Source organism: Bipolaris zeicola (genome assembly GCF_000523435.1).
Source record: "Bipolaris zeicola 26-R-13 unplaced genomic scaffold scaffold_25, whole genome shotgun sequence".
Taxonomy (NCBI): domain Eukaryota; kingdom Fungi; phylum Ascomycota; class Dothideomycetes; order Pleosporales; family Pleosporaceae; genus Bipolaris; species Bipolaris zeicola.
This window is the reverse complement of record NW_006912074.1, coordinates 127,703-145,881: the sequence shown is the minus strand read 5'-3', so window position 1 is coordinate 145,881 and position 18,179 is coordinate 127,703. Positions and strand designations below refer to the sequence as shown.

Sequence of the window (18,179 nt, the reverse complement as noted above, 5' to 3'; positions counted from 1 at the left end):
CGGAGATTTATTCACAGCGGGATTTAATCAGGCGAGGTCAGCACAGCAAGCGTGCGGGACAGCTTGTGACGGCTTGAGGTGAGGGGTGTGACAAGTGCTCGCAGGCGCGAGAGGGGAGGGATCAGTGTTTTTCAGCCGCGGTGTTGGGGTGACGAAAGTATGATAATAAACAGGGCCCGCTGAGTGCAAGTGGGTTCTCGTAGGTTCCGAGCTCTGGCTCCTACATATACTTTCTACCTGCCGTACCGATGGAGAGAGGGTGCGCGACAGGGCCAGATGCAGGCGGAACAGGGGCCAAGGATGAACGAGACTAGGGCTCTAGGGCGGTGTGGGTAGTGGGCAATGGGAAAAGAATCAGATGAGGCTGGTAGAGTGGGATTGTCCAAAGCTGCGAGTGTTTGTGACGTCGGCCGTGGAGCTGCCCGCCGCGTGGGCGGGGCATCCCTACGTACATAAGAACAGAGCGTGGCTAGTCCTGCCGCCCAACAAATGCCGCCTTTGCCTTGAATCTGCAAAAGGATGAGGGGGAATATCACGGGCTACGCACTATGTTTCCATCCTATCTGTCTATCAAAAATAATTGACCAGCGCATTGGGCGGTCTTAGGGCCTGCCAGCTAAAGTGTCTGGCAACACCATTATTTGCTGCGGGGCTGCCTGATGCGAATTGACACAATTCCATGTCTCCACCACGTCACGTGCACGCCCCATGCCATACTAGGCGATGAGCTGCCGTCAAGCTCCCGCGCCTTGTCGCGTCCATATTATCGGCCATCATCCAACATCACCAACAAACACAGCCCATCATGTCGGATTCAGAGGCCGCAAGGCCTTCCGAGGCAGCAATCACCAACAAGCTGCGCGACATTGTCATCGCCATCCACAAGTCTGGCAAGACGGATGACTTGACCGTCAAACGCGTTCGGGCGCGCGCCGAGAAGGAGCTAGGCCTAGACGAGGGCTTCTTCAAGACCGACGCGAGCTGGAAGGAAAAGTCGCAAAAGACAATTGTAGATGCAGTGGTCGGTAACAGCAGTGGCCGTAGCATTGACCCATCTAAGACGCAATCTAGGACAAGTTCTGTAGTGATGAACCCTCACCGCAGCCCACTCCCAAGAAGGCAGCACCCAAGCCGAAAGCGAAGCCTGCCCCAAAGAAATCTAAACCTGCTACCGAGAGCCCTCGTGGTGTGAAGCGAAAAGCTACTGCGCCTGCAAAGAAGCCCAAGAAGCGCGCCAAATCTGAGTCTGAAGAGTCCGAGCCCGATCTCTCGGAGCCTCCTGCTGAAATATCTGACGCTGAAAGCGAACCGCCAAAGAAGCCTGCACGGCGCGGTAAAAAGGTTGTCGCAGACGATTCGGACGAAGAGGATGCGCCCGCGCCAGTGTCAAAGCCCAGTGCCGCCGCCGATGACGATGACGATGAGGCAGAGACTGCACCCCCAAAGGCGCCAGACACAAAAGGAGACGTATCCGATAGCGATCTTTCAAGCGTCATTGACGAGGAGCCTGTCAAGAAGAAGAAAAAGACTCCAGCAGCAAAAGGCAAGAAAGAAAAGGCTCCACCAAAAGCAAAGGCAGCACCCAAATCCAAGGCCGAAGATGATCCCGATACTGCAGAGGTTAAGCGCCTACAAGGTTGGTTGGTCAAATGCGGCATCCGCAAGGTCTGGTCTCGCGACCCAGAACTCTCGAAATGCGACACATCCAAAGACAAAATCCGTGTCCTCAAAGGTTGGCTGAAAGACGTCGGTATGGACGGCAAGTATTCTAACGAAAAGGCTGCAAAGATCAAGGAGAAGAGAGAGTTTGCCAAAGATCTCGAGGCTATCCAAGAGGGTGAGCTAGCGTGGGGAAAGACCAACGAGGTCACAGCCACTGGAAGGCCAAGTCGGAGAGCTGCTGCAAGGCCAGTGCCCCAACAAAAGGTTGTGCTTGAAGACGACAGTGAAGAAGAGGATGCCCCTGAAGTGGATGATGATGACGATGATGACGACGATGATGATGTTGAAGTTGACTCAGGCGACGATGATGACGGCGATAAGAGCGAGGATAGTGCAGACGACGACTCGGATTAACCATTCTTCCCGTGCTCTCCTTTTCAGCTCTTCATACACGTAGCTTAATCACTCCTTCCAAGCGTGTTCGTTTATTGATACCCACGAACAAAATCTCAAGCGTCTCTTTTCAATCATCCAATCTGTCCTGTTCCATGTTCCATGTTAGGTACTGTAGTTTTACCTACAAAGAAAGTGATTCAAAGAAGATATATTTCAAAGAACGCTGGATGATCAACTCTACAAGTAGCGGATCGTTGCTATTCATCATAACCACTGGTCATTCAGATCCTCATTAGGACTAGTCAATCATGTCACCTTCTCCGAACATTCCCCAATCAATAGTCATGCTCATCTTGATATTTGAAAATCCAGTATGATTCATAAAACTTGCTGATATCGAAAAACCTCTTCAGATTCACTAAACATTGTTCTAGTTCGTTTCTGGAATTGGTGGTATCACTTCCTCTCAGCGATACGTTGTGTGGGGTTTAACGGGAAGGAGCACATGTGCCTCCCACGTGCCTTGAGGCATTTATGACACTCGTTGCGCCCACTTTGACTCTAAATCTTTCAGCTGCCAACACATCAAATGCACGGCACTGCTTCCGCACTCTACATCAACACACTCAAGTGGAATCAACTAACGATTAACAATTTGGATTAATCTCACTCCAGGCGACTTGGATGATTTTATGTTCAACAAAAGACAATGGCATTATGCATGATCTAACTGGTGAGAAAACACTTGTTTTTACGAAGGCAACCATTGAACAACACCAAGCAGATCATATACTCTTACACTCTGGAGTCATCTTCCCGGCGTCCCAACGCGTTGGGATCAATGTTCTCGGTCTCATCGTACGTTACACCCTCCTCGTCCTTGATCCCTGTAACTTGCGTGACAATTCTGGCTGCCCAAGTGTCACAGCTGACATTGACAGCAGTCCTAAAGCGATCTAAGAACCAATCAATTGCAATGACGACTGCATACATTCCAGTGATTGGCACACCAACACTAGTGGCAATCATGACTACAAGAACCAGACTGGCACTTGGAATCGGCGTCGTTCCGATAGAGGCGAGGGTCGAAAGTAGAATAATGATGATGTAATCCGTAGCATTCAAGGTAATGCCTTGAGTTGCAGCCAGAAAAACTACTACGATTGGGAAGTAAATTGCAGTACCATCCATGTTGATCAGACAACCAAGTGGAACGGCAAATTTGGTAACTACGGAACGTTAACGGGTGACAGACAAACAAATTGGTCATGCAAACTAACCTGTGACGGGAACACCCTGCTTTAGTACACAACGAATAGTGACGGGCAAAGTAGCAGCACTTGATGCAGTACCCCAGGCGGTGATCCAGGCAGGGCTCATCTTGAACCAGAAAGTGTATGGGTTGCTCCTGGTAAAGATGAAAAAGATGATAGGAATGATGATGAACATGTGGATGAACATGCCGCATAGCGTTCCTCCAATGAGTATACCCAGATTCGTACCAATCTCAGCAATATCGAGACGGAAAAGGTTGGGCATGATGAGGAAGAAGACACCGATCGGCGCCAAGTGGATCAGGACGGTGATCACTCTGAGGATTATGACTTCGACTTCCTCGACCGCTCGGTAGATGGCACCTCCTGGCTTGATGACATATCCGAGGACGATAGCTGTGATCAGCACTGAAAGAAGGGCGTCGGTAGCCAAGGCGTTGACAATGTTGTTGGGGACGAGGGAGTAGAACATGTCAACGACAACATCATGGATCGCGGTTTCCTTCCTCTCGTCGACGAGCTCCTGGTCCTCTTCAGACACTTCCAACGCGCTGCCAGATACAACATTAAACAGCTTGCTCCAGACTAGACCAACTAGCAGAGCAGAATGTGCAACGGCTAGAATAGTGGTAAGGACGTAATATCCAACAGTCCAGCGAGCGAGTTTGCCGGCCGCACCACCTCCTTGGGTCATGTTTCGCAAGCGCTGGATGGCCATGATCATAGCAGTGACAATCATGGGAAGTACTGTATCTGTTAGATCTCCAGATTCGGCCCACATGGCTATCATGGCACATACCAACTGCTCGCAAGGCACGCAGCCAAAGGTTTCCGGGGACTGCGAGAAGAACAATTGCTGCTTCGGGTACTTCCTCGACAGTGGTAGTGACAGCGATACCAATGGCAATGGCCAGAATAGCGGCAAAGATGATCTGCCATACCGAGCCTGGAGTCTTCACTCTCTGCCAAAACGTCTTCTTCTCTTCGACCGCGACAACTGTTGTTGGCATGGTATTGTCAGAAGGTGAGCTGTTGCTGCTCGCAGCACGCTCCATCTCGTCTGTTTTAGATTCGAGCTCGCCCATTGCAGACGATGTATAGCAAAACGTCAGGAGATGGACAAGTTTTCGTTTTCCGTGCGAGGGATGAGAAACAACAGTCACTTGGAACCTCACCCTGAACCTGTGCTACTACACGTACATATTATACAACGAACCCCGCCCTTCAGCTGCTCCGTGCATCATCCTGTGGCGAGGCAACCAAGAGATAACGATTCTGTTACCAATAATCCGGAATGACACCGTGCTCTCGCATCGCCTTCGTCCCTGAGTATCCTCAACCTATCACAAGGAGCCAACTATCTCTGACTATGACAGCTGATTCGCTCTGGGCGGATCCAAGTCTTGATTGGATAAGCAGGTGTAGTGCTAGCAGACTCCTCTCAACACTCGGACATGAAATTTGAGCCTTGGAGTTGTTGGCAGTGTTGGCAACTATTGCACGCAGGGAAGTTTACAAGCAAAGTGATGTGCCGGCTCCCGACTCGGCCAACAAGGATCGGCTAGACGGCGCCCCGTGCCAAGTGCTCATATCACTGGCTTCGCTAGATCGAAACCATGCAATTGGATCGTGCTTGGACTAATGAACTTTGTGGAGTATGGGAAAGTAAAATACTGTAGCGGAGCGTGGTGTCTTGGTCTTTTGTCGCGTGCCGGGCGAAGCTTGGCTGGCGGACTGAACGGCTTGGCAATGACTCTGGCTCGCGTATGGCGTAGGCTAAGATGAGCGTTATCATAGGACAATACTGGAAAGGGCCGGCTCAAGCAGAAATCGAGGTCACAAGCTGCGGCATTGCGTTGGATACGGGTATTGGCGAAATCAGCCTTGAGGTGCTTCAAGGCAGGAGACCATACGACACTGACCGGTCATCCCCCCGAATAAGCAAGTAGGGAATGACTCTCGTAAGCATTTCTTTTGGAACGTAAGACATGTTGAATCCCGACGCAGAAGTTTTGCTTAGGAGCAGGGCCAAAGTAGGTGCATCTGCGCATTGATGCATCTGCACGCAGTCTAGGGTTGGCCAGCAGTACCCAGGTGCCAGGTCATTCAGGCTTCAAAAGCAATGCCTGCAACTGCTTTTGACTGGGGCTTCGACTTACAGGGATGGCCAGAGAACGACATCAAGCAACAAGGCCTGTCACCGTGGTACCGGATCTGATGCTTGAAGGGTTAGGCTTAACGCATCAAAGGCCAAGGCTGTGCCTGGTAAACAGCTTCGACAACGATTCTAGAAGTGTAGTTGCGCTAGCCCTTGATCAATCCCCGGTCGCCTTATCAGCTCTTGGTGTTTACCAAAGTTGCCGTACGAGCGTATCTGTTATCAAGCCAAGTAACGAGTACACGTCTTCAAGACCAGGAAGCTGCTGCCTTTTCACTTTTCGGAATCACTGACTCAGTTCGCACTGATTTTGGAACTGCCCCCTCTATTTCTTACATAAAACTCTCTAAATCTAGACGAACAAAGGCTAATGCTATCGAGAGAAACCCTCCAGCTCTCGACTCAAACGAAGACTGATGTGCTTGGCATTTGCAAAATTTGCTTCTACACTATGTTTACAACTTGGAACAGAACGATTTCGTTTCCAGAAAATATTTCAACGGCTCTTTGTTCAACCAATAGCAACCAATCATAGTTGCATGCCTATCAACGCCATAACTATGACTGGCTTACTTGACATTCCACGAACCTCGATTTCCCCTGCATCGCGGGAGTTCCCAGTCCAAATCTACTGCATCCAAATACAGGAAACGAAACTCATATTTAAGGACGTTGATTGGTGATTCAGTAACTACGGGATAGGGGCCAGAGAGCTCATGTCGGGGCTTCGCCAGCTTGAGCTGCTTATCGCACATGACGGTAACACTACACAGCATTAACTCCGCAAGACACATGTTTGTGCTACTTGAGATATCAACGATTGATAGGACACTGCCTTGTGCTCTATAGTACCCAAAACATGCGTGTTTGGGTTACATCGGGTCGACTTGAACGAGTATGGACCGTAGGCGGGAAACACTAGTCTGAGACTACTCCCAACATCTAGTGCACCCAAATGAAGGGGTTTTCAGAACTCGAAGAACAATATGGTGCATCGAATACTGTTCGAAAGGACCGTGTGGCTGGTTGAGGCCGTTCCCGCGCAATCGCTTTGTAATGTCTACTCGGCTCTTATTACACCACTTTCCATACTTTTCCCCCATGGATATCACAGTTTATGTACCCAAACAAGGACTGGAGTAAGTTGTTTTTCATCATATGTTAGCAGAAACCGGCTCATATGTGCTCGTGTGGAACACATCCCCGCCAACCATTCACAAATAGTATTACAGGTGAGTGCATAAGCCCAATGATATTAACGATTCGCGCTACAGCATATCGTTTTTCTTTCGAAATCAAAGCAATAAAATGTTGCTTCTTCTCGCAGTTCCGTTGTGGGACGCAAAGGAGCGTGACCATTGGTCATCGGGATTAGCATCACGGAAGCCGGATCACAACTCTTGATCCGATCCGACCTCAATTGCTCACATAAAAAGCGACCACATACCAACTCAAAACATCAACAACAACACACAACAAACTCTACATCTCAATCTACACATCAATTGTCCAAATTATTTCCAACAATTCAATCCCTCCACCAAAAATGCCTCAATTCAAAGTAGCAATTTACCTCTACCCCCAAGCCGACCTCCTCGACTTCTCCGGTCCGGCAGAAATGTACAGCCACAGCGACACCCTGGACGAAAACGCCACCTTCCCCTTCGACGTAACTTCCTTTGCGCACTCCAACCCCGTCGTCTCGGCCTCACCCGCCCTGGTGTACCAGCCCAACAAGACCTTCGCCGAAATAGCCGACCAAATCACAGACTACGACATCCTCGTCATCCCCGGCTCCCACGACAAAATCATCACGGAACTGATTGCCACGGAGCCCGGCAAGCAGCTCCTCACTCTGATCCAAAATTTCGCGGCTGCGAAACCGCGTGCGGAGACGGGGAAGAGGTTCCTCCAGTCCGTGTGCACGGGTTCGCTGTTACTGGCTGCATCTGGTGTTCTTGCGGACCGCACGGCGACGACGCATCATCTCAGCTATGATTTGCTAAAGTCGATTGCGGATGAGGCTGCGGGCGGCGAGTCCAAAGTTGATGTGGTGAGGCAGCGGTATGTGGATGCGGGTACGACGGATGCTGGTGTGCGCATTGTGACTGCCGGCGGAGTGAGCTCGGGTATCGATGCTACGATATATATTATTGGAGAGATTTTTGGCCAGGAGAGGGCGGATTGGGTGGCGGAGGTTGCCGAGTTTGAGAGGAGGGAGAAGGCGTGGGGGGTTTAAGGGTGTGGAGTGAATGTGGTTGTGGTGTAGAAAATTTCGGGTTTGTTGGTTGATTAGAGGGGTTTATTGGGATTGGAGTGAAAAGGAGAAAAACATTTATAGTGGTTTGGTGAATGTAAAATTTGATTTGGCTGAGCAGTATGTTGACTGTTGAGTGAATGAAACCTAACATAGTGATTCGTCGAGCTTGAGTTATCCACTCCACGTGCTCTTTGATATACTAAATAAATTTCCCCTAGTAATCTATCAACAAGAGAAGTATACGAGAATATTGAGATTTACCCCCCAAACTCCTATTTCGCCTCGTTATCGCTAGATGAATAGAGGGGGAAATAGTGTCATGTGATACCTGATCCGCTGCTGCGTATAGCCATATTCGCGAGATGAGAATCAGTGAAAACTGTGGTATCTGAATGATATTTCAATGGTTTTCGTAAATCATCTGAATAGATATTGAGATACGTGAAGAACTAAAGAACACTCACTTCCTGCGCTAGCGAAAAGAAACAAATTTCATCAAGGCTATCTTGACAATATCGCAAGAATGTGATGACAATTGCCTGCAATTTGAATAGGCAGCTACCCAAAGCTCAGACCCAAAACGTCGCGGTTACCAAAGTTCACTCCTTCCCAAACCACGAAATAATGAAAGCCGATTTCCTACCCAACTAGTCCTTGAGGCAACCAACAGCAATGAAGGACCCACTCTTACCTTCTCATTCACTTCTCTTTAGCTCGCCTGCCCACAGTATAAAAATGCATCTTTGTTATGAGTCGAAACCAAAACAAGACTGCAACCTCATCTACCAGCAACCCAGTCTTTAACCAGCATAATCACGATGCCATGCATCTCCCTTCCCTTTCGAAGACGCCCCGACCCAAAAGACCCTTCTGCCGGTTTTCCAAAAGCACACAAATACGATGGCCCGCTCCAGGAGGGCTCACAAGGCTGTGTCGAGCAATGGACACACATCCCAACTAAAACCGTTATCGCAGTAAAGGTAATGACCCGTACCCACCGTCCATCCCCCGAGATACAAATCCTCCGTGACTTGCCACCCCACGACTCCATCATAAGATACCTTGATCACTACGAAAAGGTGCCATCTCCAACCCAAGTATCCATCCTCCTTGAATACTGTTCCGTCGGAGACCTCTACGTGCTCCGAAGCATAAGCATCGATCAAAACAAACCCACCTTTTCAGAGCCCTTCATGTGGTCCACCTACACCCAACTCCTCAGCGCCCTCGCCTTCCTCCACCACGGCATCTCCCCAACGTACCCCTCCGACCGCCACCCCTGGATCCCCATCGTCCACCGGGACTTGAAATTCGAAAACGTCCTCGTAAAATCCCTCGGCTCCGCTCCAGACTGGTCCACTGTCGACCTCAAACTCGCAGACTTCGGTATGGCAGGTTACCACAACCCAGCTCACCCAAATCCCTCTGGCTACATCGGTACAACATACTACTGGCCGCCCGAAGTAACCTGGGAAACCAAACAGCTCTCGCCAGCCAGCGACGTCTGGGGTATCGCAGCTATAATGCACGAACTGGCGCATAACTTCCCCCCGATAGTCGACCCTGCGGTCGTGGAAGCGCAGTGGTTCGAGACTCACACCGAACCGCCCTTCCCCCCTACATACTCGGACTCACAAAAGAGAAATTACTGGGCTGCCAAGGCACCGAGGCGAGTTATCCCGATTAATCTCGATACCGATGCCGACATACCGAGTTTTCGTGACCCGGAGTTGGGAGGTAAGGATAAGACGGCGCTGTGGTTTCGACGGCGGAGACCGAGTCCGAAGTATTCGGATCGCTTGAATGGGTGTGTGATGAAGGGTTTGGAAACGGTGGAGCAGCGGCCAAGTGCGGGGGTGTTGTTGGGGGTTGTGGAGAAGGAGTATAAGGAGGTTTTGGGGGAGAGACTGAGGACGTAGAGCTGGAGGTCTAGATCATGGAGAGAGGGGGTGGTGCGGGGAATTAGAGGTGGAAGAATGGTTTGAGGGGGATCTCAACTTGACAGTACAATGTCTTTGGAGACGAAAAATACTGGGTTATTGAATGGGCTTGGGGGTCATAGAGTCTTTTCATTTGTTAATCATGGATGAACTTGTTTACCACATTTACTGTGCTGGCCGAAGCGGGCATGTCTCACTTGTATAGTAATATCAGTCTCGAAAAGTCCGTACTCAACGTGGGATGAATATATCTCTGATTGCAATGGCAACATGATCCGGCATTACACAAGTGGAAAGGCCCATGCTAGGGAAGCTGGCGGGGCCAGTACAATGCAAATTTTGAGCACAGTGTTACAGCAGCAGCGCTTGAGGCACAAGCACGTGCTCTGGTACAGCGAACCCTGGCTTAACCCTCCGCCGTCCAAGATTTTGCAGCCAGCTGTAGAAGCGGATGAGGAGGAGGAGCCCCCAAAATTGAGCGGCCTCCTCGTGGGAGAATGATGGACTGTGGTCACCAGATGAACTGGAAAGAGTTTTCCACTCCTGCTTTTTTTCGCATCATACACAACTGGCGCTTGATATCCCCAGAAATCGGGAGGCACGCATCAACAAATACCTGGATCAATGTTAACAAGGGTACCATTTGATCATGTGACGGCAAAGTGTTTTTGTGGAATATCAGAGCTATCTTCTACTCGCGCATGGTATCTCAAGCCCGCTACAGTCTCTCACATCCGGGCTAGTATACACAAACCACAACATGCGCGAAAGTTGAGCGGGACTTCAAGACACTCGGTTCAAGTGTAATGTGGGATCATCATGTACGGATGGGAGTCTCGGATTGGTTATTCAAGATTGCAACGTACCTGCATCTATGGAAACTTGCAACACGGTCCATGTTTTATGCGCGCTCTTACGCGTCAGATCAGTTGAAGTCAGTTTGTGGCGGGTAGAGCTAGGAGGCAGGAGATGGCAAGAACAAATGAGTTCGAGAAAGGGGAGCTCAGCCGAGCGATTATGTCAGCTACTAGTGCGCTTGGACATGCACGCGTCACTAAACACTCTTCTTCTTCGTCCATCGACTTTCAACAATTATATCTCATTATTCATCGGCTCTTGAACCGGCCTTGAAATTTAAAGACGTTATTTACAGAATTTCCTCTGGCTTAACCACGACCCAGTTCTTGTCTGCGGTGACCTCCCGTCCGTTCGCAATCTGCGCAAGAGTAGTGTTCTTGATCTCTTCTTGCAGCTGCTTAAAGTACGAATCCTTGCGATTGATCCACAGATGAATGCCACCCTTCGAGACATCTACGCCGTGAAACTGCATGTATGTATCGCTTCCGGGCGTATCGCCACCGACCAAGATCGGGCGCTTCCATTGATCGATGTAGGTCAGGATACCAGCCCATTTACCCGCGAACCAGGTGGCTGGGGTCCAGAGGTAAGGAGTCACAACCAGGTCAAGGTTGGCGGTTTCGTTGTATGTGCCTGCGGTAATCTGCTCCCGTGCGTTTGTGACCGCGCCTGATGTAGTGTTCTTGAGGACCGTGGTAACGCCAATGACATTCTCGGGTGGAACGTTGTATCCGTACTTTGGATCGCTGGCCACCATCCGTACGAGTTCCTCATGCGAGGCACTCATGATGTAGACGGAAATGCCATTTTCCATGAGCGCATTGTATAGTTCCGCCTGGCCCCGAAAAACTTGGGGTGTATGGACGCTGCTGGAAACTACTTCATCGCCGTCCCAGTATTTCGTAGGGATGGTCGAGTTGTACGCCATTAGCTCATCGACGTAGCCCTTTAACTCGCGAAGTGTGAAGCCAGACCACACTTGCGCCGCCCACGGATAGCAGAGAAATGTGTCAATGTCGCACAGACGGTTGTAGTAGCTGAAAAGCGATTCTGTGAAATTCGCCGTATCCTTGAAATCAACCAGCTTTAGGCTAGGGTCCAAGTTTTCGCGCTTGAGGATACCGCGGTTCTCGAGAAAGGGAAGAAGCGACTCCTCGATGTCGTAGCGCCAGCTCGTGTTGTCCATGTCGAACACCGCATAGTTGCTCTGATTCGCATTGCGCGCAATCATAGTATTCAGCGCTTTGGCAGCATCGGCAGGCCAGTGCTTGAGTTGGGTTTTGTGATGAGCGCCATAATGGGGTGTTGCTGTGCCGAAAGAACTAGCAAATGCCAGCCACAAGGCTGTGTTGAGGGTTGAAGTCCGCATTCTTTGTTTCAATGATTGATGTTTCTGAGTCCCAAAAAGTGGGCGACTGGGGAAGCGAGCAAGAAAGAATGCAGGAACCCGATTTTCCGGAGGATTGGACAATTAATACTGGGAAGCTGCCAACATTCTGTTCGGTATATGAAGTCCGCCAACCATGGGTGCTGCTGCCGATAAGGGAGCCCGGTCCCACATCCGCGACTCAAAGTCGGCCCTACTACCTTGAATTTTTGCTGACCGCGCTATCTCAATTTTCAGAACAAAACATCAACGTCCGGCCGGCTTGAAGAAGCAAGTGCTCGTGTGATCTCATGCACAATGACGTGCGTGTAGGGTGTACCGACGCGTCTGTATCGCTGGTACGCATGCAGCTCTTCAAGGGGTACATGACCCTTCTCTACGACAAATTCGATACGGAATAGTACGCACAGTTCCATTGTGAATACATATTTTCAAAGGAACGCATGTCGAACCAATACTGCCATATCCAGCAAGGCAGCCGAGACGTTGTGATTCGCTCCACGCCGGCCCATATCTGGAGCTAGTATATCCCCATGGTCTCCCAATCAGCAATAGCATGGCCGCACGTCCGTCTTTATCCTGACCGGTGGGATTTTTGTATCTCTTCTCCCCATTCATGTGCAACGAGCTAACCATTCAGGCAACATATGTCTGAAGGGGAGCTCATCTAGCAGTAAATGTCTATAACAACCAAACCACCACAGGATAACGCTAAACACATACAAACCGTAAATTGGCGGGGGAATAGAGTGGTGAGGTTCTTCGATAAGCCGCGGATCCATCATTCCCATACGAAAGGCAAGCCATACGGGGCCCAAAGCAAGAAACAGGTAGATGAGAGCAAGCGCCACGAGGGGCAGTGCGGGTAATATGAGAATAGAAGCGAAAATAACGATCATCCAAAAAAACAGAGTATCTCGCCAGTCCTTGTTATTCGACACGACAGCTGGTGCAGCAGTTAGTGCATCATCAAGAGAAGCGTCGCCTTTGGCTTCCATCTCTTCGGATCGTTGTACTGGATTACTCTCTTCGTTACTCTTAACAACATCGGTCGTCCAATGCGAGAATGATTGATTGGTCGGGATCTGTGCAGATGATGGGGTCTCCTCCCTCTCCATATGCCTTCCGATGTCTTCAAAGGCTCTGTTGAGGCCCTGTCTGGAAAATCCTGGCGAGGAATCTTGCTGGGACATGGGAGCCTGTGCTGGGGGTCCTGGTGCGGGCTTCATAGGCCTCTCAGATTCCTGAGGAGTTTCGGCATCCATATTATTGACGAACTGCCTTAGCTTTTCGCGCATAGCTGCAACATCGCCATTTTCTGAATTTCCTATTGCTGCACTGAAAATTCTGACCCATGAAAGTACCAATGATCGCCGGTCAATTTTAAGAAGATGATCAGTGCGTCGACCCGGCTTTTCTTTACAGGCTTTTTGAATGCATCGATACACCGCGTCCGGAAAAACAAGCAGACTGTCTTGGATCTGATCTGGTTTGTTACTCACTGTGATGTTGTTTTTCATCTTTATCAGTGTGTTCATAAGAACTTCAGTTGCCAAGGTAGTATGATCCTTCTCTGGTGTGTCTGTTGTGGTCGCCAAAACTTGAGCAACAGCCGTCTCAAGGGGTATAGCTTCGTCATCTTCCCAGAGAGGATCCACATGGTACTTGGCAGTCGTACTGGATCCCAACATACTAGCTACATCCTCCATCTGTTTTAAGAATCGCAACCTCGGGTCGTCAGGGTCATCGCTGACCGTTTTCATCGAATAAAGTCCTCGTGTCAGACACGGATATTCCAGATAGAATTCCATCGCCTTTAGAAGTGCTGTCTCAGACTTAAAAACCAACTTGTCGATATCGTGTGCTTGGTCTAGCATTACCATGTTGATTTTCTGAGCATGATCACTCTCGAGGGGAAAGAAAATAAAGACGAACTTGTCATTCATTTTCGGCACTCCATCGGCACCTTCAGCCAGCTCGATCCGCCCATTTCTCACAGTCGTATAAGAATTTCGAGCTTTTGCAATAGGGAGATCCTCGAGTAAGGATGTTACGTGCTCTGGATCCGCGTGTATGTGCGCGGTCATAGCCAACATGGTTGATTTCCACTCACGGACCCTTGGAATAAGGTCTTCGAGCGGCTCTGGCATTTCCTCGCTACGGAAAACGATAGCGAGCCGTGGTGAGATGACTGTCAGCAGGTGAAACTCAGTGTAGACTGTTTGCTTCTTCTTGCCCGTGAACCTGTTCACAGAGTAGCTAACAGGCCCTTCATGAATGCCGAATGCATTTTCTGTTAGAATAAATTCTTCCTGAGGATCTGAGGGCGTAACAAAAGCCATGTACATGGATCGAACGTGTTGGGCAAGCCAAAGTGCATCAGGGGGATAAATCCTTCCCAAAAGTTCCCACGCCCAATCACCAGCGGGATCCATGGGTGTGTCGATGATCTTCTCTAGATTGTCGACCCATACATCGAGCGGCCGTGAGAACTGATTATCCCTCATATACTCCAGAAATCTATCTCGATCATCAGAGTCGTAGCTTTCGGCAGTTTGATGGTTGAAGCGACGAAAGAAGATCGGAGAACGGTACTTCATAACGAACTGGAACTTGCGCAACAAGTCTTTTTCGGAGCGTAGGAGTGAGATCCCCTCCTTGCCGGCTTCTTGTGCATCTACCGCTCGAGCTATGATTCGGGCTACTTCCCTCTCTATCTCCCCCAACTTTGTTTCTACACAGTCCTTAAGGCCATCGTTGTACATGTCCTGTTGGCCGAAAGTCCGTCTGACAAGTTCATTTGTTATCTTGGGTGGACTTCTTCTCAGATGTAGCACTTTGACAGTGGCATTGCGATTGCGATGTTGCTTTTCACTCTTTCGGTTGCGCTTCGAAACTTTAGATGGGCTTGTTTGTTCAACTACCGCAAATCTTCGCAGCATGAACTGCGGAATGTAATGCTGGTACTGTGTGGAAGCCATCTTTTGCCGCGAACGTATGTGGAACGTAACAAGGTGCAAGTTTTCTGACTAGGTTGGTATGGTGCGTGCAGTTGGCGAGGCTGACGATAAGAGGGAAACCGCGGGAGGAAGTGTAGTGATTGGCGTCAGCTGGTATCGCAAGAAATAAAAGCTGATGTTGATGGAATATGCTCATTTACAATAAGTAGGCGATTCAATAGATATTTTGTAGGGTGAAAGAGAGAGGAGGGGAAACGTCTAGGAGCTTGAGTTGCGGCGTAGACCAAGGGCGCTTAACTATCCATTACTAAGCCCTGTTGTGTAACACGCACGTCGTGTTTGCTCTGCCCAGCGCTCTCACCACCGTAAGACTGATAACACAATGTTAAATTACATCGATGCGTTATTGGGTGATATGACGGGGCAGAAGTGCCTTCTGAAGGAAACAAGCGAAGGGCAAACATGAAAAGCTTCGAACGCTTTCCCCAAGGTCTAAGAAAGGCTGGGTGACGTGTATTCACAATCGAAGCATCTAGCTGCAGCTTTGATAATGATTCACTTTCACATTCACTGGTAAGTGGGACTTTTCCTCCAGCCACTTTCGGATTTTTCTTTTCGTCACTGGAAGGTGCATCTCACAGCTAACTGACCCACTCATCACTATATCAACGCCTTGAACAGCATCTGCGATTTAATTGAAATAATTATGGATAACCATTACACTGGCGCAATGCCGCATTGTACAGCTCCGGTGCTACAAACCGGCGACAAAGAATCCCGGCCAGTCGCAACGCCGACGCTGCTTCATCGTGTCACCACAACAATCGTCGATTTCTTCCTTCCTGCCCCTCTCCGATCGGAATACTGCGTCATATCCACAACCCTTACAAACAATTACTATTCATGCCTATGTCTCTTTCTCGTCTTGGTCTTCGCCATTGCCGAGTTTGAGCAGCCAGGGTGGTTCCCGCGACCAGAAGAGCTGAGCTCAGCAGTGGTAGGTACTTTCTCCAGCCTACTGATGACTTTCTACAGAATTAAAGCGCTAACGAAGAAAAAAGGTTGGGTTCCTTGGTGTGGGAGCTATTATATTCATTGTTGTCGCACTGCTCGAGTACGTCGAAACACACACTTGGCCATGGGAGGACGATGGATTCGTATGGCCATGGGAGGCACTACTATGGGGTGGTACTGTGTACAATGACGAGGAAATAGACCAGAGTGTGATGGAACATCTAGGATCGTTCGTCGCACAAGTGTCACCGCAGGTAGGAACGAAGAAGGCTAGTAGTTCCGAACATGAACAGGCGAATAATTCTGTGGCCGACGTAACCGCATCTTTCACGACCTTGGAATGCGTACTAGAGAGGCAGCATATGATCATCCCTCCGACGCCTTTCCTGTCCAGTGGGCTTAGGCCGACCAATCTTTCCCCGCCCATCAGACATTCCTCTGGACTTTTGGGTGAATCGCCGACACCTCCCTACCCCGAGCGTTCAGGGATTGCCTCAGGTCGAAGAGCAGCAAATCAGGGAATCATGGAGCTATTTGAAAGCACTCAATGATCATCTGTGGAGGGGTACCTGGATCTTGGTAACGACGTAAAGAATCACGTCTCGTGCTGTATATATATGACAGAACACCAAAGAAGTGGGCTGAAGCAAACGACAAACCAGCAAAGTCGGAATATAAAAGAAGTTTACTACCTGCTGCTTGAACTTGATTGTCATAATTGACTGCAACTACCACTCTCTAATCTCACCCCCAGGCCCGATAAATCCAGGAACCAACCAAGCCTTGGCCTCCTTACTTTCCCTCCTCACCCACTCCTCATCGACCTCAATACCCAAACCTGGTCCCTCCATCAACCGAATAAAACCGTCCTTCACATCCCATACCTCTGGGTTTTTCGTATACGACGTAAGATCCTCGCTACCAGCGTTGTAATGGATACCGAGGCTCATTTCCTGAATGGTAAAATTAGACAGCGTGCAATTGACCTGAACACAGGCTGCGAGTGCTATAGGACCAAGAGGACAGTGGGGAGCGATAGCTACATCATAGGCTTCCGCCATAGCTGCTATTCGCTTCATCTCTGATATACCACCGATATGCGAGATGTCAGGCTGCAGAATGTCGACGCAGCCTGCTTCAAGGAAAGGGCGCACGTCCCAGCGCGAGTGGAGACGCTCGCCGAGCGCGATGGGGATGGAGGTCTGGGTGTGTAGGGAAGTGATGCCACCAATGTGCTCTGATAGCAGCGGCTCTTCGATAAACAAGGGGTGATGTGGTTCGAGAGCTTTGGCTAGTTGTTTCGCCATTGGCTTGTGGACGCGGCCGTGGAAATCCATGCCAGCATCCATTCCCAACTCTTTGACTGTTTTGAGACGGTCGACAGCAGATTCGAGGCTGGAAGGGCTATCGAGCCAACCAACATCTTCAGTGGCGTTCATTTTTACAGCGTGAAATCCTTGTGCTTTACGGCTAAGACTGTAAGTGTTTTGTTAAAAACCAAATTTGTCTTAAACGCTGATCTTATGATGGTCACTTACGCTTGTTCTTTAACGTCACTTGGTCGATCTCCACCGATCCAAGCGTATACTTTCAACTGGTCCCGGACTTTACCTCCCAGCAATTGGTATATTGGTACGTTTAGTTTCCGTGCTTTTAGATCCCAGAGGGCAATATCAATCCCTGCCAATGCACTCATGAAGACAGGACCGCCGCGGTAGAAGCTGGTACGCCAAGACATCTGCCAGATGTGTTCAATGTCACTTAGAGTATTGTTAGCTGGTCTCAAATTGGAGATATCGAACGTCTTACTCGGCTTCAAAACCGACATAGCGCGCTGCCCAGGCATCTAGACATCCTTCGACTGCTTGCGTGTGGCCTTCAAGGGAAGCTTCACCCCAGCCGAAGTTCCCGTCGACATCAGTGATTTTGACAAACAGCCATCGCGGTGGTACTCTGAAATATTCGATGGTTGCAATCTTTCCCATTTTCTTATTCTCAGGACGTAGTCTTTTGTGATAAATCAGGCCAAGGCTGGGCTAGATAATGTTTCAAGTGATTATATCGAAGAAAATGTGACATTTAAAAAGAGCCAGCCATCGGGAAGAAAGTAACTGTACGGCCATGTCCAAAACCCGACGTGCTTTCTGGTCCAATTAAACCGCTTCTACGGTTAGGTACTCTTCGCGGTACTACCCCGAGCGGCAGCGAGCGCGGGGTCATCTTCTCCACCGCGGGGCACGCAACTTCGGGAACTGGGGTAAAGCAACCCG

The 18,179-nt window shown here is 49.6% G+C and overlaps 9 protein-coding genes across 9 annotated transcripts; 4 read left to right on the top strand and 5 right to left on the bottom strand.

Moving 5' to 3' along the window:
- Positions 1-27: 27 nt before the first annotated feature.
- On the bottom strand, positions 28-285 carry COCCADRAFT_88334 (uncharacterized protein; the record flags this gene model as incomplete). Its single annotated transcript, XM_007711146.1, has 1 exon — positions 28-285. A coding segment is annotated over one exon (258 nt), but the record flags the coding sequence as incomplete, so codon positions are not given.
- A 520-nt stretch (positions 286-805) lies between these two features.
- On the top strand, positions 806-2,076 carry COCCADRAFT_23836 (uncharacterized protein; the record flags this gene model as incomplete). Its single annotated transcript, XM_007711094.1, has 2 exons — positions 806-1,021; positions 1,072-2,076. 2 exons carry the CDS (start codon positions 806-808, stop codon positions 2,074-2,076), a joined length of 1,221 nt encoding a protein of 406 aa, XP_007709284.1.
- Positions 2,077-2,853: 777 nt separating this feature from the next.
- Positions 2,854-4,417, bottom strand: COCCADRAFT_34247 (uncharacterized protein; the record flags this gene model as incomplete). The annotated part of the gene is made up of 3 exons (XM_007711112.1): positions 2,854-3,287; positions 3,339-4,079; positions 4,132-4,417. 3 exons carry the CDS (start codon positions 4,415-4,417, stop codon positions 2,854-2,856), a joined length of 1,461 nt encoding a protein of 486 aa, XP_007709302.1.
- Positions 4,418-7,036: 2,619 nt separating this feature from the next.
- Positions 7,037-7,729, top strand: COCCADRAFT_34246 (uncharacterized protein; the record flags this gene model as incomplete). Its single annotated transcript, XM_007711111.1, has 1 exon — positions 7,037-7,729. The coding sequence occupies one exon, from the start codon at positions 7,037-7,039 to the stop codon at positions 7,727-7,729; it is 693 nt and encodes a 230-aa protein (XP_007709301.1).
- Positions 7,730-8,568: 839 nt separating this feature from the next.
- On the top strand, positions 8,569-9,669 carry COCCADRAFT_88369 (uncharacterized protein; the record flags this gene model as incomplete). Its single annotated transcript, XM_007711145.1, has 1 exon — positions 8,569-9,669. One exon carries the CDS (start codon positions 8,569-8,571, stop codon positions 9,667-9,669), a length of 1,101 nt encoding a protein of 366 aa, XP_007709335.1.
- Positions 9,670-10,837: 1,168 nt separating this feature from the next.
- On the bottom strand, positions 10,838-11,917 carry COCCADRAFT_88240 (uncharacterized protein; the record flags this gene model as incomplete). Its single annotated transcript, XM_007711144.1, has 1 exon — positions 10,838-11,917. The coding sequence occupies one exon, from the start codon at positions 11,915-11,917 to the stop codon at positions 10,838-10,840; it is 1,080 nt and encodes a 359-aa protein (XP_007709334.1).
- A 1,056-nt stretch (positions 11,918-12,973) lies between these two features.
- On the bottom strand, positions 12,974-14,916 carry COCCADRAFT_88263 (uncharacterized protein; the record flags this gene model as incomplete). Its single annotated transcript, XM_007711143.1, has 3 exons — positions 12,974-13,057; positions 13,384-14,329; positions 14,663-14,916. The coding sequence occupies 3 exons, from the start codon at positions 14,914-14,916 to the stop codon at positions 12,974-12,976; spliced, it is 1,284 nt and encodes a 427-aa protein (XP_007709333.1).
- Positions 14,917-15,712: 796 nt separating this feature from the next.
- On the top strand, positions 15,713-16,376 carry COCCADRAFT_55778 (uncharacterized protein; the record flags this gene model as incomplete). Its single annotated transcript, XM_007711142.1, has 3 exons — positions 15,713-15,892; positions 15,957-16,214; positions 16,269-16,376. Coding segments are annotated over 3 exons (546 nt in total), but the record flags the coding sequence as incomplete, so codon positions are not given.
- A 261-nt stretch (positions 16,377-16,637) lies between these two features.
- COCCADRAFT_88273 (uncharacterized protein) lies at positions 16,638-17,894 on the bottom strand (the record flags this gene model as incomplete). The annotated part of the gene is made up of 3 exons (XM_007711141.1): positions 16,638-17,385; positions 17,448-17,669; positions 17,719-17,894. 3 exons carry the CDS (start codon positions 17,892-17,894, stop codon positions 16,638-16,640), a joined length of 1,146 nt encoding a protein of 381 aa, XP_007709331.1.
- Positions 17,895-18,179: the final 285 nt, after the last annotated feature.